Source organism: Buteo buteo, chromosome 4, assembly GCF_964188355.1.
Source record: "Buteo buteo chromosome 4, bButBut1.hap1.1, whole genome shotgun sequence".
Taxonomy (NCBI): domain Eukaryota; kingdom Metazoa; phylum Chordata; class Aves; order Accipitriformes; family Accipitridae; genus Buteo; species Buteo buteo.
Genome location: NC_134174.1, coordinates 1,255,155 through 1,271,393, shown reverse-complemented (window position 1 = coordinate 1,271,393; position 16,239 = coordinate 1,255,155). Strand labels below are relative to the sequence as shown.

At 52.1% G+C, this 16,239-nt stretch overlaps 1 protein-coding gene across 1 annotated transcript in view; it reads left to right on the top strand.

Annotated features, from left to right (window-relative positions):
* Window positions 1-5,565: 5,565 nt before the first annotated feature.
* Window positions 5,566-16,239, top strand: part of TNPO3 (transportin 3) — a 42,834-nt gene continuing 32,160 nt past the window's right edge. Inside the window, exon 1 of the mRNA XM_075024506.1 lies at window positions 5,566-5,768. Coding sequence (XP_074880607.1) covers window positions 5,643-5,768 — 126 coding nt within the window. The 5' untranslated portion in view covers window positions 5,566-5,642. The remainder of the gene's footprint in view (window positions 5,769-16,239) is intronic.

The following is a 16,239-nucleotide window of genomic DNA, read 5'->3' as shown; positions in this document are numbered from 1 at the left end:
AGACCATGGCCGTCTGCCGACTGGTGTCAGCGGCAAACCCTGAGCAGGGATGGCTCCCGGGGCCATGCTGCTGAATGGCATTTATGTCATATCTGATTTGTTTAGATTCGTTAGTGGAAAACCAACGAGGAGAGTCCACACGCTAATTATGTACAAGGTGATGGTTGTGTTGGAAGTTAAATATTAAATTTTTAGACAAGGACCAAGACGTGCCATGGTGCAGGCATCTGCCCACCATGGGGATGGGATCTTGTAGGCGTTGGTGCCACCAAGCCAGCACCACCAGGGTCTTCAGGTGGTGGGCCACCAACTTTGCCCAAGGTCATCATGGTGTTGGCCAACTGAGCACCATGGGTTGGAAGAACAACTGAATTTCATTAAAGACTTAATTGGATTGACCAAAAGGGATCGTGATCTGTACAGCCAGGTATGTCTTCTGGGCCATGTGTGTCCCAATCATCATTAATGCTTCAGCCAACCATTACTCTGTAAACTGGTGAAAATTGAGACCGGTTAAATTATGGTATCTTTGCCAATTCATATTATTAACACGCATGTCAGCTGCCAAAATTCCAGATTATAAAAAATACCATTTGTAATCGGGGATTAATTATTAGACATCCATGAGGTAGGTGTCCAGGTGAGGATCATCAGGAGCTGGTATTTGTTTGTCCTGTTTAAGCTGGGTGTGATCGCAACGCAGAATATAATTACCAAGGCTCCTCTTCCCTGCCCAGGCTGAATTTGTGCCTCAGAGTGTTGTAATGCTTCGAAAGGCTGCGGTCAATAATTTGGGGTGCTGGGGAGTAATTATCCCAAATGAGGTGGATACCAGGATGCTTTGGGGGCAGGTTCTGCTGACCACCCAAATTTGGCATCTAACGGTGGTGAAGCAACCCAACAACCTAATTCGTTACCCACCGGAGAAATCACGTTCATAAACTGAATGATGCGATTACCGTCCCAGCCCTGGGAGAAGGGAATGAGCATTATTGTCATTGCTAGATGCGACCTAATCATTATACCATAATGATTATGAGAGGGAAAGGAAATTTAAGGAGTTTTCCCCCAAAACCCTTCTTAATCTGGTACTCCTCATTGCCCACACGTGGGTTTTGAATCCAGGCTAATTGCCAAACAAGCGATCGGGATGAGGAATAAGGTTAAACCAAGGATCCAGGGAAGACAACCTGAGTGACAGGCGGTTTGGCTATCCACCGCTCAGAATTGAGAGGTTCGTTTCCCTGATGGTTGACCCACTTCCATGTGGAGCTTCAAAGAGGTATTTGGAAGGAGAACAGTCTTATTGCAGATGGTTAACCCGGACAGTTCGTCCAACAGACAACTGATGATCATCATTTACACCTGAAGCTGAGGTTACGCCATGGTTGCCATCAAAAGCTTTCCAGATCGGACGATGAAGACCAGTCATAGTCTACCGGTTGCCTAAAGCAGTGACTATACCGTCAAGATGATGTTGCCACCTGTGATACGGGGAGGGACTGGTTGCGGTTTGGGACTCACCGGTCCTAGTGCCAAGTCGTGATTTAGTTTTAAGAAGTGCATTCAGGAAAACCATTGGGCTGGGGATGTGGAAGATCCACCACATTCCTCTGGATTCAGCCCGTCTCTGTATATCTTTATTTTTGAAATGTGATCTATTGTCTGATGGTGTGCAAACCATGGTCCTAATCCCAAAACGACGTGTTTCACATGAGCTTGAGGGCATGGGTAGGTCCTTTGGACAAGGGATCTGCTGGGTGGTTCCACCTGGTTCCTTGATCCATGCCCCAGACCCACATCATCAGACCAAGCCATCATGTCCTGGGTGTCCCCCTTGACCCAGTCATGGTGTGCCATGAGCATCAACATCTTCTGGATTGTGCTGGGCTGTGGGATTCTCTGGGGAGCAGGAGGAGACTCTCCCCATCTTTCAAGGATGGGGAATGGGGTCCGTATTTAAAGGTGCATCTCCAGCAATGAGTCCAGTATCCAACAGGGAAGGACCCAGTAGAGGTTTATCCCATGGTGACCACCACGATGGGGAACATTGCCACCCCAAGGTTGACCCAAACCATACAGAAGCTCATTGGGCTTTACTGGGAGCTCGTTGCCACAATCATCCTCCTTCTGCGAGTCCTCTACGTAGGCTGAAGGGGTCTCCATGTATTGTTGGGCTATGGCCTGATGTTCTAAAACATTGTGTATCCAGAAATGAGGTGCCTTGTCACGAGTACCTGTCCATCCCTGTCCTCAGAAGCTGCACTTCTGCAGGTGGGCAATTATAATGAACCCTGGGATTTGGCCTTGCCAGGATTCTCCAGGTCCTGAAGTTCCCAGGACTTGTAGGAGCTCCTTCTCATTGAAGGGTGACCTCAACTTGGGTGTCTGCTGCGAGGTGTGGGGGGGAATACACCGCCTGCCAGGTTACACCAAAAAATCAAACCGTTTGGTTGGATCCCCATCATTCACCTTCAGGGATGGAGACCCCCTTCCCTTCCAGGTGGGCTGGGATGTGGTTACACCTTCTCCAGACCTTACCAGAGGAATCCCCTCCTGTTAATATGTCATCTAGGTGTTGATATACCATCACCCCCCGGTTCTGGTGGGATTTGTTGGGCTCACGGACAGGGAATTTATGCAGGGAATGAGTTTGCTGAATAATATCCCCTCGTTCTCCATCCTGAATAAAAGCAGTTATGGCCAGAATGGCTTCAGGGCCAACACGACCTTGTCCTACACGAGTCACTGGTGGGTACAGCCTGCGACAGAAAGGCAGTAGACTGCTCAGTCGGTGTTTTATCCATAGAGACCATGGGGTTTTGAATCTGAGGGTGTGCCACCCAAGTAGTGCCCAACGAACTACTTATGGTCTGGGATTTTAATATATCCATGCTTAATATATTTATAATAGATAATACATTGCACGGATCCCGTAGCTTCTGGGTGCGGGGAGCCGGTCTGACCGGCCTGTCCCAAACCCTATTCCTCCAGGAGACCCCATGAACAGCTCTGGTTTGGGTCTCACTCCTCTCTGTCGGGGTCTTTTTGTGCCAGATCACTTGGTTTTAAGAGGGGGGGCTTCAGTCTCCTACCAGAGTTGGTATTTGTACAAAATTTATACCAAATTTGGGTCTGAACCAGCCCCACATCAGTGTTTGGAGCTGGAGTGCAGGACCGGAGGCAACTCAGTTCTGGGAAAGGGGGGGTGTCCGGCTCATGGCAGGTCCCCGGTGGGATATTGGGGTCTGGATTTGACCCTTTCCCATCGATGCATCCAGCCAGAAACGCCAACAGCGGCGGCAGAGGAGCCAGAGGATTAAACCCCCCCACCCCGTGCTGGCTGCTTTGCACCGGACAGCAAAGTCAGCAGGGACGGGGATTTCGGCGCTGTGCCGGCAGCCAGGCTGTCTCCCTGTGGAAATACCCAGCCCCAGTCCCCACCGTGGGGGTGTGTGCTGGGGTGGGGGGGATACGAGGGAGGTAGGAAAATGAGCATCTCCCCCAGTTGCAGGTTTCCGCTTGCTCCCCATCCCTTGAGCTGAAGCTTCATCCCCGCGGGCAGGGGGTGAAGCAGAGCCAAAGCCCCTTCCCACGGGATTCGGGGTCACATCCTGACCACGGCACGAACCCGGCGGGGATCCCGGGAACGGGGCAGCCACGGGAGAGGGAGAAGCCCCCGGTCACTGTGCCGCTGCGGCAGCTCTTTTCCCGCTGATCCGCAGGTTTGCTGATCCTCCCAACTCCGGGTATTCAGAGAGGGGTCAAAAAAAGGTCTGGATTACCCCAAAGTGACCCCGTTTGGTGGAAGATCCCGTCTCTCCGACCACGGAAGGTGCCGGAGCTCTGTAAACGGGTGGGAGAGATCAGTGCCATCCGAGCATCCTGCCACACTTCCCTCTTCTTCCCCGGGGGTTGTCCCACCCCCGGGTCTCATTATCTCCCCCCAGTTTTTGGTGGGATGAGGGCTTGGGGGGGGGCAGGTCCCGTGGGTCAGCCCCTTCTCTAAAATAAGACAAGTCTCTGTGGGGCTCAGGCCATGGGAAAGGGGGTTCGGGGCAGCCCTGGGGGGCTTGTGGGACTCTGTGGGTGGTCAATGCTGGATGGTGTGGAGTTATCCCATGGTGGGGGGGGGACACAAGGGGACCCCGGGGTGTGGGAACGGAGGTGGGAAGGGGGAGTGGGATCACCCTGGGTTGGGCTGTTGGGACCAGTGGGAATAATGGGGGCACACTGGGCCAGGCTGGGATGGGGGTGATGGGAGTGGGGGGCGATGGGACCCCGGTGAGACGGGCTGATGGGACGGACTGAGGGGGTGCTGGGACCCCAAAGAGACAGTGTAATGGGACTGGGGGGGTGCTGGGACCCCAAAGGAAGGGGGTAATGGGACTGGGGGTGATGGGACCCCAAAGGGAGGGGCTAATGGGACTGGGGGGGATGACAATGGGAGTGGAGGGGTGCTGGGACCCCAGAGGGTTGTTGTAGTGGGACTGGGGAGCAATGGGACCACAAAGGGTGGGGATAATGGGACTGGAGGGGGGTGCTGGGACCCCAAAGGGTTGGTGTAATGGGACTGGGGGGTGATGGGACCCCAAAGCGTGGGGGTAATGGGAGTGGGGAGCAATGGGACCCCAGTGGGACGGGCTGATGGGACTGGGGGGTGGTGGGACCCTAAAGGGTCGGTGTAGTGGGACTGGGGGGCAATGGGAGCCCAAAGGGAGTGGGTAATGGGAGTGGGGGGTGGTGGGACCCCAAAGCGTGGGGGTAATGGGAGTGGGGGACAATGGGACCCCAGTGGGACGGGCTGATGGGACTGGGGGGGGTGCTGGGACCCCAAAGGGAGGGGGTAATGGGAGTGGGGGGGCAATAGGACCCCAAAGTGAGGGGGAAATGGGAGTGGGGGGCGATGGGACCCCAAAGGGTTGGTGTAATGGGACTGGGGGGGACACACACGGTGGGAGTGGGGGGGCAACGGGACCCCAAAGGGACGCGCTGACGGGACTGGGGCGTGCTGGGACCCCGGTGGGATGGTGTAATGGGACTGGGGGTGGGGAGCGGTGGGACCCCCCCCCCCAGACTGGGCTATGGGGGACTGGGGTGACTGGTCCCAGCACACACCCGGGGTACCAGGACCTGGCGGGGGGGGACGCCCCCTCCCCCGGCCGGGGGGGGGTGTGGGTGGCCCGTGGGCTCCTTCCCGCCGCGGCGGGCGCGTCCCTTCCGCGTGGGGGGGTGGAAGCACCCACCCGGAGCTCTTTTGCCGTAGCACACCCCCCCCCGGAAGGCGCAGGGGGCTCGTTCCGGGTGGGCGATTTGACGCCCCCCGTTTAGGAAAAAAAAAACCCCAGGCCGATCCGGGCGGGAGAGGCGAAGCGGGCCGAAAGGAGGAGGGGGCGGAGGAGGGGTGCGAGGGCGGCGAGGAAAAGGGGGTGAAGGGGAGGGAGGAAAAGAGAGGGAAAAGGGAAGCGGAACGCGGCCGGCGGAGGGAGCGTGTTTCCGGGGGGGGACGGTTGTGTCGGGTCACACCGCCCCGTCCCGGTACCGGAGGAGATGGCGGCGGGCGGCAACGGCGGGCGGTGCTGAGGCGGGGCGGGAGGGGAGGGGGGCGGCCGCGGCGGCGGTGGAGGAGGAAAGAACAAGCCATGGAAGGCGGCGGGGGCAAACCCAGCCTGCAGGTGGTGTACCAGGCCGTGCAGGCGCTTTACCACGACCCCGACCCCAGCGGCAAGGAGCGGGCGAGCTGCTGGCTGGGCGAGCTTCAGCGATCGGTGAGGCCTGCCGGGGGGGGGGGCAGGGGCTCCTTCCTCCTCCTCCTCCTCCTCTTCTTCCTCCTCCAACCCCTCGGAGCTCGGTCGCGTCCCCTCGGTGGCCGGTACCCGGCGGGGAGGCCCGGTTCCGCCGTGGGCCCGTTCCCCCGGGGCTCCATCCGAAGGGCAGCGGGGTTGGTGGTTGTTGTTGTTGTTTGTTGTTGTTGGGGGGGTTTGTTGGGGTAACGCCGCCCTCCCAGCCGTTTTGGGAAGCCCCAGGCCCGGCCCTTTTGTCAGCTCCTTCGGTGGGTTTTTTTTTCTTTTTAATAACAGGAAAGACGGGCTGAGGCGTTTGGCACAGCCCGCACGGTGGCCGGGACGGAGGAAACGATGCCGGGGGGTGTGTGGGGGGGTGGAAATTGGGGGGGGGTGGCTCACCCCGACCTTCTCCCGCCGCCTGAGGTGAGGGAGCTGGCGGGCATCCCACGGCAGAGCCAGGCGGCGGGAGAGGCCGAAGGCGTCGGAAGGGATGGGCGACAGAGCCACGGCCACGATCCTCCCTTCCGAAGTCTGTAAGCCACATATGGCGAGCTCCTTCTCCCCCAAACTTTAGCCTTAAGACTAAATTGGGGAGGCAGTGCGTGTTTTCCGGCCTCACCTTGTCTTGGTGGAAACAGATTTGCTCCCTCTGGGTTGCAAAGCTGGGGGTGACTTCGTTGTCTTCCCTCTCCAAAGCTTGTTGTTTCTCCTTGTCATCTTTTGTACCGGCGCAGCGCTCCCTGCCCGGCTCCTGTGCCCTTTGTGGCACTGTGGCACGTAGTTTTCCCCCTCTGCTCTTCCCCTAAAATCTTTGGTGGCTGCTGAGGCTTTCCCAGGAGAAGTCTGATTAGTTTTAGCTCACGGGCTGTCACTTCTGGAGGAGCGAGTCTCCTGCCCGCCTCACTGGTCTTTTGATCTCAAAGCCTGAATCCCATGGAGCAGAGCAGAGAGTTCCCCTCCTCGGCTCCCTCAGTGCCCCCCCCCCCGAACAGGCTTCGCAGATCTCCCTTCAGCTCCATCAGCTTCCCACCGTCTGGTACATCTTGAGAGCATTTGTTACCACAAACTCATGTTTCCTTCCCCCCTTTCTTTTTATTTACTTGAGCGCGCCACGCAGAGTTACATCCCTGGTTACCACGAGAGTTTGCAGCAGCGTTTGTTTCTGCAGCTATTCCACTATGCGAGGAAAAACCCATCGGTCAGGTGTGTGTGTTTTTAGACAGCCACTCTCCTTGTTTGTCCCCTGACCTGGGAAGGGGGCTTCACACTTTGGAAAGCACGCGGGGAGAATTTCGGTTCTGTGAAGGGGCCCAGTGCCAATCAGCAGCGGGTCCGAGCCCACAGCGGTTCTTTGGTGGGTCTGAGCACCACTGGCTGTGGTTATGCCCATACGAAGATCTCGTTTCAGTTGAAAGAAGGAGATTGTTATTTCAGAAATGATTCCTGTTCTGGAAACAACCCAAACCTGTGGTCGCAGCAGCGGGTGCTCGGTGTTTGCTGGGTGAGGCCTGCCTGCCGAGTCCCTGCCTGGGGCGGGGAGCCAAGAGCTGTCTGAGGACCCCGACTTCTGAGTACGAGGGGAGTTAACGATGGCGCAATTAATGCCGATCCATTGGTGGGGTAGATAACCATTTCACAATGTGCTTAGAGGAGCTCCTGGTCAGCCTTCGGGGCGGAGTGGAGAATCAGGGATGGGTGAGGGATGTAGTGGGATGAAGAAGATGGATTTCATCCGTACTCTGTGCCGGACGGGAGGCTGAAGGTGGTTCTTCTGCATCAGAGGTCTGCGGGCTGTGCTTTGGCTGCCCACACGTGGTACAAACTGGCCCATCCGAAGGAGAGCTTGAAGTATTTGAGACTTACTTTTAACTTTTAGTACCCCGACCACCTATAAGGATGGGATCTCTCTGCCTATGAAAAGTCTTGGGGTTTCTTTTGCTCCGCTGTGGTTTCTTTGGGCTCTTATCTGTGTTGTCCAGGTTGTTTTTAATAGAAATCACAGGTGCCCTTAGGTGGTTTTAACCTTTGTGTTCCTACAAGGCATCTCTCCGCGCTGCTCCCCTCGACTGGCTCTGACTGTCGCGCAGACAGTCTCCCCTGTCAGTTTCTCTGCGCGGCTCCTTTTGTCCTGCGCACAGATAAGTGCCTGTGAAGCACCTCGGCTCTTGTACCAGAAAACAAAGGGGATCCCTTTGCTTTTCAGAGAGACATATCTCCCCTATCTCTTCTCAAGAGAAATGCCTTCAGAAATCCCTTTCCAGCTCTGGACTGGCTCTGTTGTATGTACAAGGGTGTTTTAAACGCAAGCGGCGAGCTAGCTCGACTCCACATTAACAGCATTTCTGCTTCTCGCTTTTTATTTGTGCTTATTTGGCCTGATCTTTTCAGAGATTTATTTGCCGGGTCTAAGGATTAATTCCAGTTATTTTCCAGGCCTTTGGATGCTCTGGGGCACGCAGCCTGATTTCATTCAGCATGTTCAGCTTGGTTAAACTACTCTTTATCGAGTTTATTTAAACTTTCAGGCGCAAGTCGGAGGAAGGTGAGCACTTTTGATAGCGTTAACGCCATAACAGATAACAAATTTGACTTGCTCAAGGCCTGGGGGCTGTCCAGCCCCCTCGTTCTCCTTGAGAGAAGATAACGACTGCTCAGAGAGGTGATCTTGCGAGCTCTGCAGCAATGGTTACGAGCACCTCGTCGTGTCAGCGTGCCGGCGTGCGTGATCTTAACCCCGTGGTAAGTGGGAGCCCACAGCTGCTGTGGGGTACGAGCATGCCCTGGCTGTGGTAAAACTGCCTGGTAGTTTTACTGATGGGTACGGGGATGATATTAAGCTGCTTCTTAGCAACTTCTCCCTGCAGGTACGACGTTGTCCGATCCCTGCACCTAAATGAAAGCTTGTGATAAAAGTATTGTGTGTAATTGAGGGTGTAAAGCTGCAGGTAGCTGATGGCTGAGGTCTCATTTGATGTAATTTTTTCATAAAGAAGATAACAGAAGCTTTGGCTGCTTCTTTGTGAGACAGGGTGGGGGAATTATGCTTAACAAGCAGTGCTAGCTCCGTGCCCGTCACTGGCGTTGTGTGCTCGGCGTGGCGTGGTGCTGCAGGATTAGCGCTGCCTGTGGCAAAGCGGAGTTTAAAAGCAGGAAACTATTCGTGCACGTGTCGTGGAGTATGGTAAGAGGATTTGGGACATGCCAGTCAGAAGTTTTTTGCTCATTGATGGTCGCAGGACATGTGCTGGAGCAAGTGCCTGGAAGGTACGTTGGAAAGTAAAGGTCTTTCTGCTTCTTTTTTTTTCTTTTTTTTTTTGTGGAGAGAGACTGAACTTAGATGTTTAAGTAGCTGCATTCCTCTGTACTCATGAAGGCAAACATAAATTGCAGCCTTAGCTGTAGTAGGAACCAAGCTGTCTTGCTTTCAGGTTGGAAGGCCATTCCTGAAATTAAGGCCTTTCCTCCTAATGCGACTCGTTAGCCGTTGCAGCAGGCACCGTTGAAGATGCAAGTACTCTTATACCTCTGTTTTTTACTTTTATGAATATAGAGAGTTTATGAGGGTATAATATGGAGGTTATTCTGCCACCCTCTGTCCTTAGAGCTCTGTGTCCTCCCTCCCCTGGCAGAGGAGGGAGCTGAGGTGGCAGCAGCGAGTGACCGTCCTGCCTGTAGCTGCAGCGAGTGGCAGGGGCAGAAGCCTGCTCTTGGGACGTGCACGTTGGGCTGTAGCTTTCAGGGGAAGATGGAAAACCAAAACTCCTTTGCCATCTTTCTGCACCCTTCATCCCTTCTTCTCTTTTTAACAACGTGTTCCTGAGGTGTGGTGTGCAAGGCATCAGCTTTACTGAAGGCACGACCTCACCGCTGAGCTTCAAGTGTGGATTTTGTGTCCAGTGGTTGACATAAAAATGTAAAAGCAGAGAGTGTGGTGGGTTTTGGTGCCTGACTTCTCTGGGTGGGTGTACTGGTTTCAGCTGGGATAGAGTTCATTTTCTTCCTAGTAGCTGGTGTTATGTTTTGGATTTAGTATGAGAAGAATGTCGATAACACACTGATGTTTTCAGTTGTTGCTGAGTAGTGTTTAAACTAAGTCAAGGATTTTTCAGCTTCTCATGCCCAGCCAGCAAGAAGGCTGGAGGGGCATAAGAAGTTGGGAGGGGACACAGCCAGGGCAGCTGACCCAAAGTGGCCAAAGGGATATTTCATAACGTGTGACGTCATGGCCAGTATATAAACTGGGGGGAGTTGGCCTGAGGGGGATCGCTGCTCGGGAACTAACTGGGCATCAGTTGGTGCGTGGTGAACAACTGCATTGTGCATCACTTGTTTTGTATATTCCAATCCTTTAATCATTATTTTCATTTTATTGTTGTTGTTATTATTATCATTATTAGTTTCTTCCTTTCTGTTCTACTAAACTTCCTTATCTCAACCCACGATTTTTACTTTTTTTTTTTTCCCCCAATTCTCTCCCCCATCCCACTGGGTGGGGGGAAGTGAGTGAGCAGCTGTGTGGTGCTTAGTTGATCGCTGGGGTTAAACCAAAACAGTGGGTCAATAAGGAAAGTAACTGATTCTTCACTTCAACTATTTGCTGACTGTTGACAGTGACAAGCCAAAGACTTGGAGTGTCACCTACTGATCCTCAAAGCAGTGGCTGCACTGACCAAGTGCTCGCTTATCATTAATATTTTGTAAACAAGGCCTTCTTGTATCTCGAGCCGGATCAGGTCACTTGGATTTAATAACCTGAAGGTCCTTTCTTTGGACTCTCTTCTGTTGACAAACTATCTCTGTGCAAATGACACCCATCGTTGAATATTTCTTAAATATTCGTTATCAGCTAGGGTAGTGGTTGATTAGAAACACATGAGCAGTTTGTGCCTGTTGGATATTTGAGCAGTTTGGTCTCAGTTGGTTACTTAGGTTTGCTGCTGCTTGGATGGGCTGTCGGGATTGGGTTGCTGCTATTTTTTGCATTTCTGGAGTCATGATGTTGTCTTAAGATCTCACTGTTTGGCAGGATGGTCATCACGCGGTAGAGCCATTGTGGGGACGAGAAGCTAAAGCTTAAATATTAGTTTGCGTGTGCCTGAATCGCTCCGTGGCATTGACAGGGCGCTGCTGAGTGGTGTCGGTAAGGTCGCTGGTAGTGATTGGCTTGGGTGGTTCAGATTTGTCCATCTGCTCCCCCTGCAGCATTGTTTCTTGCCTTTTAATGGCTAATTATTTCAGGGGAACGAGGCATGCTGTAATGGAATATCTTGAAGAGCAGTTGTGAGCTTGCCTCTGTCTTGTACAGCACTGAAGAGGTTGGCTGTAGGTACAAGTTTACCTAAATCACAGAATTCAAGGATCGTTCAACCAATGAACCTACTCTGTATGTTTGGAGCTGCATAAAGGCAATTCCAGACTAGTTGGAGTTTCTTTAATGCGGAAGAGTCATACCAAATGTAGGGATTAAACTTGTTACAGATGTGCTCAGCTTTCTGATCCTGATTTCTTAAGTGTTTCTTCATTAGCTTGTCTCTGGAGCAGAGCATTTGTAAAATATGTGGTGCAGATAAGCAGCTGCAAGCTGGTGCATTGGGTTTTTTCGGTGTGGATTAAGTGTAGGTTGGTTTGTGATTTAATGTTGATTCATAAAGTGCTTTCTAGGAGGCGGAAATTATCTGTGGCTCGTAGCCAGACAGCGTTCATTTAAGTGACTAATTCTGATATGGATTTCCTTTGATCTGTCCCTAAAGTTAATTTAATGATAATATTGGGTAGAAGCATAACCCCTAATTAAATAATAAAAAAAAATAATCAAAACACCTTTTACCAATTGAAGCATGATGGAAATAATTTTGGAATCCTTCCCCAAACCATTTTGAGGGAAATAAAATCTCACTGCCCTTGCACCCCGTGATCAGTGCTGCGTGTGTGGAGAGGAGCCCACGAAATGCATCAGAAACAGATCGTCTCTGCGAGGAGAACCCAGGAAGCAAACAAAGGAAGGTGCTTGCTGGCTTCCCTCTTGTTTACAAACATTGTTTAAAGCTTTTTCATTTTAGGGTGGTGAGAAGAGAAGCCATTGTAAAATCCCCACATCGCCTGCAGCCAAGTTGTCGAGGGAACCTTTGGGTGCCAGTTGGCCACAGCATCCGATGTGGCCAGCTCTTACTGTCCCCTCCTGAGTTCCTCTAAGCTGTAAAAGCAGATGTTAGGGATTTGTTTTAGCGTCTCGGACAGCCTAAATTTGTTTGGTGTTGTCATGTCGCTCTTCCTTTGTACGTGATCGTGACTTGGTGCTGCCTGTCGCTTTGAGGCTGGCATGGGTTGGGGTTGTCCAACCAATGGGGACCCTTCATCCCAAACCAAAGAGCTGCATGCCAAAATCTGTGTGTGGTCCTGGCAGTCCTGCACCGCTTTGCCCGCCTCCGCGCTCCCTCCTGCTGCCGTGTGGCACAGGCACGGTCCAGGAGATGTGGTTGAGCTGCTCGCAGGCCACGTGGCTTGAGAGCATCAGGTGCATCGCTCTTCTAAATGCCAGACTAACTCTCCCCCTTCCCTGCATGAAATAGCATCGCAGGATCACAGGAAGGGTCACCCTTGAGGGTCTCCAGTCCACCCCGCTGCTCAGAGCAGGCTTCAAGATTAGATCTGGTCCCATGGCAATGATGATGTGGCCATCGCTCAAACCATCCTGGTCAACAAGGCTTTAGCCTGACCCAAAATTCATGATTCACATTGCCAGCAAACCAGTATAAATGAGAAATCCCCAGACTCAGAAGAATGCTTGTCGCTGGTTACCCCGTAACCAACTACCCAAGGATGGGGTTACTGGCCTTGATCTGATGGGGTTTTTTATCTATTGGTGCACTTGGCTGGTTGTACTGGACAATCATGCATGAGTGGCTGCTGCTGCGGGACATCTGGAAGTCCATTTTGACACATCCAAAGGAAGCACGGGTTTAAAAGTGTCATTCCAGAGGTGAGCTGCTCATTTAGGGAGCATTGCTTGCAGTGTAGCCACCCTTGCCAGAGCTGGAGATAACCTTGTCTCCTGCAGGCTGCTGAGCCCTTGATGGATTTTTGAGAGGTGATGGCACCTTGACAGAGCTTCAGAAGACAATCTGTGTGCCAGCATGCTGAGAGGAGACCTTAATGATCCTCTGTAGAAGGGACTGTGTTCATTGCCCGTCACTGAGATGCTCCAGACTGCAGGGTTGTGTTTGGCCCAAGTCCTCTACTGATGGTAGTCCTGGGTTTTTGAAGCATTCAACGCTATGTGTCACGAAATTGGCCCACATCTGGCCAAAAGCAATGGGTAGAAAAGGCTGCGGAAGAGAGAATGATGTGTCTCCTAGACTATCGGTGGAGAAGACAAGTTTCCTGACCAACCAAATAGCCTCCTATGATAAGATGGCCAGCATGGTGGATGGGGAGAGCAGTAGATGTCCTGTTCCTTGATTTTTAACAAGGCTTTCAACATGGTGTCCTGCAGTGTTCCTGTAACCAAACTGGAGGGAGATGGACCTGGTGCTTGGGAAGCTCTCCCAATCACAGGGTTCAAACAGTAGTGGTCATCGACCTGAAGTCCAGCTGGTGGCCAGTTACAAGTGGCATTCCTTGGGGGTCGATAGTAGTGTGGGTGCTGCTGAACGTCTTCGTTAATCACCCGGATGATAGGACAGATGCACCCTCAGCAAGTTCATGGATGATGCCAAGTTGGAGGAGTGGTTGATGCTCTGGAGGCAGGGCTGCTTTTCCAAGGGACCTCGGTCGGTGGAGGAACAGGCTCGTGGGGACCTCAGGCAGTTCAGCAAAAGCCAATTCAAAGTCCTTTCCCCAGGATGCGAAAACCCCATGCAGCAGGTCAGCCTTGGGATGACTGGCTGGAAAGCAACGTTGTGGTTTGGGGTTTAGGAGACCAAGTTGCCCTTGGGCTGCATTAGGATGGATAAACCCTGGAACAAAGACCAGCGTTGGGGAGGTCTCCATACTTGGAGACATTCACAGGGGCCCTGAACAGGCTCTACTTAAGTTGCTTCTGCTTTGAGCAGAGGGTTTGACCAGACACCTGCAGGTCTGCTGCTTCCAACCTTAGTTATTCTGTGATTCTGAGTTTTAGGTTTTTCTGCAGTCTTATCAATGTCTTCCTTGCTATGATGTAAATCTTCCATGGTAAAGATTGACTATGGTAGCAGTTGAATCCTTTCAAGGAAGGGGCATGAGATTATAATTTGGAGAAAAAAATGCGAGTTAAACATGTTGGTGGAAGTTCAGAAGGAAATGCTGCCTCTGGCACGGTTTTACCAAAAGGCCCACTACATACTTTCCTTTTGAGCTGGAAGCTCTTAATTCTCGTAGCACCTACAATTCATAATTCATCTTTGTGCTGTTTTGGTATTCGTCTCATAGACTGGCATTGAATAGGCCCATTCCTTCCTTCAATTTGGTGTGTGGAAAAGGAGAGGAATTTCAGGGATTTTTGCTGGACTCCATCACCAACCCTGGCCTCGTGGTGAAGTGACGTCTCCAGCACACAAGCTGCCATCTGTTTTCTCAATAACAGACATAAGTCTGGCTGGCAGGCTGTCTGCTGGAAGGTGCCTACCTTTACTGGCCCTCTTAAGTCATCTTCAAAGTCTTGTTGAGCAGAAGACTTGACTTTGAATGTGCTGTCTTTGCCTAAAGCTTGCTTGAGCTCAATGTGGTGATGTCCATTAGAACCATCCTTCAAAAGCCTGTACGAGACCCTGGGGAGAGGCCGCTCAATAGCTGAGAGGGTTTGCCAACTGTCTTGGCTTGGGAATTATGACCTTGGGCGTATCATACTTTGGAGGTACCACTTGACTGAAGAATGGAAACAGTTCTTTGTCAGAAGGCCGGGGTGTCAGAGAAACACTTTGTGGCTGCCTTTCAAGCGTGAAGCCTCCCCCTCTTTCACAGCTTTATGGCTCAAGCCAGTCTTTGTCTAAAAGGCTCTGTAAAATTTAAGGCTGTGTTAGAAGCTCCTCTGGTTGGTGCTTCTGCGTAGCTGGAAGATTTGTTCTGCGAGTAACTCTTTGCTAGCTGGGATTGAACAGACTGGATGCTCCTTTTTCCCAAGTTGGCTTCTCCAGAAGGACTTACTTGTAGTTGAACATTTTTGGCCGGAATGAGCAGAGCTGAGCTGTTAGGAGCTCTGTCCAACATTGGCGCCCAATGTGGTGCAGCACTGAATCCCTCTTTCTTACTCGTGGTCTCTTGTTCCATACTGGGAGATTAAATTCTGGTGGAACTTGCTTGTTTCTGGTGACTATCTAGTTCTAAACTGGTTTTGGAACTTAGGGAGCAGCTAGGGCCTCCACAGCTGCTTAGAGCCATCTGCATGTCCTTTGGTTAGATATGTATAGCCAAACTCCATTAATTTTCTTAAATTCACGTTTCGAGTCTATTGGTGCCTCATGTTCTGCACTGAAGGGACGCAGCAAGTGCTTCTGCGGGATGCTCCTGTGTCTTCAGACTCAAGACTGGTCAAAACCCAAGCGCAGATTTTCAGGGGCGCTTCCTACCACGCTCCATCAAACGACGGCAGCTCTCAAGATGACCAGGCAATTCTTTGTCTCTTTGTCCAGCCCTCATCCTTCAAAATACGTGGTGCCCATTTCACTGCCCTCTTTCCATCTCCACTGTCTCCAGGGTCTCATCAGCTGAACTGATGTCGCTTCTGGCAGTTGGTGGGCCTGGAGGAGTAGGTGGTGGGAATCGGCCGTGTCCCTCAGGAGCTGTATTGTTAGCTGGCATAAGCTCGTTCCCTTATGGATGGTCACTTTATAGTACCGGGGCTAGAAGGTGATGCAGTGCCAGCAAGAGGTCCTTCTACGTGGAGAACAGCTGAGGTGTCCACAGGGAAGGCAACGGTCCCTTTTCTCCTGGAGATTTCTGGTGTGGACGTGCCATGGTTTGGCCTACGACTGGAGCTGGGGAGGCAGTTCTGCCCCAAGGCTGGTAGACGTGTCCTCTTACCTAAAATTCTTCTCCCTCTTGGGCAGTGCATCTTCTTCTGAGCAGAAGAGGCAATGTTACTTAGCTTTGAGAGCTGCTTATGGTTTCCAGCCTCCGATTTGAGGTCCTTTTTGAATTTCCTTCTAGCTGCAAACTGCCCAGCTCTTCTCTCCAGGAGCGACGCGTTTTGCCAGCTCCGTTTCCACCCGACTCCGGGGCTGAGGCTCTTTGCATCGAGGTTCTTGCATCAAGGCTGCGTTTGTGTAAGAGCTTGGAGGACATCATCGCGAGTGCCGAAGAGCAGCCTTAACGTGGTGGCATGTGGCTGCTTTTATGGATAAGCTTTGTGAGGGTGGGGCTGGGAGGCTTGGTGTAGGTGTGGGTAGTTGGTGGGCACGGGGTACTCATTCTGCTCAATTGCATTTTTCTTTCCCCTCCCTTGGAAAAAGGTTTTTACTTATCTAAAACTTGCTAT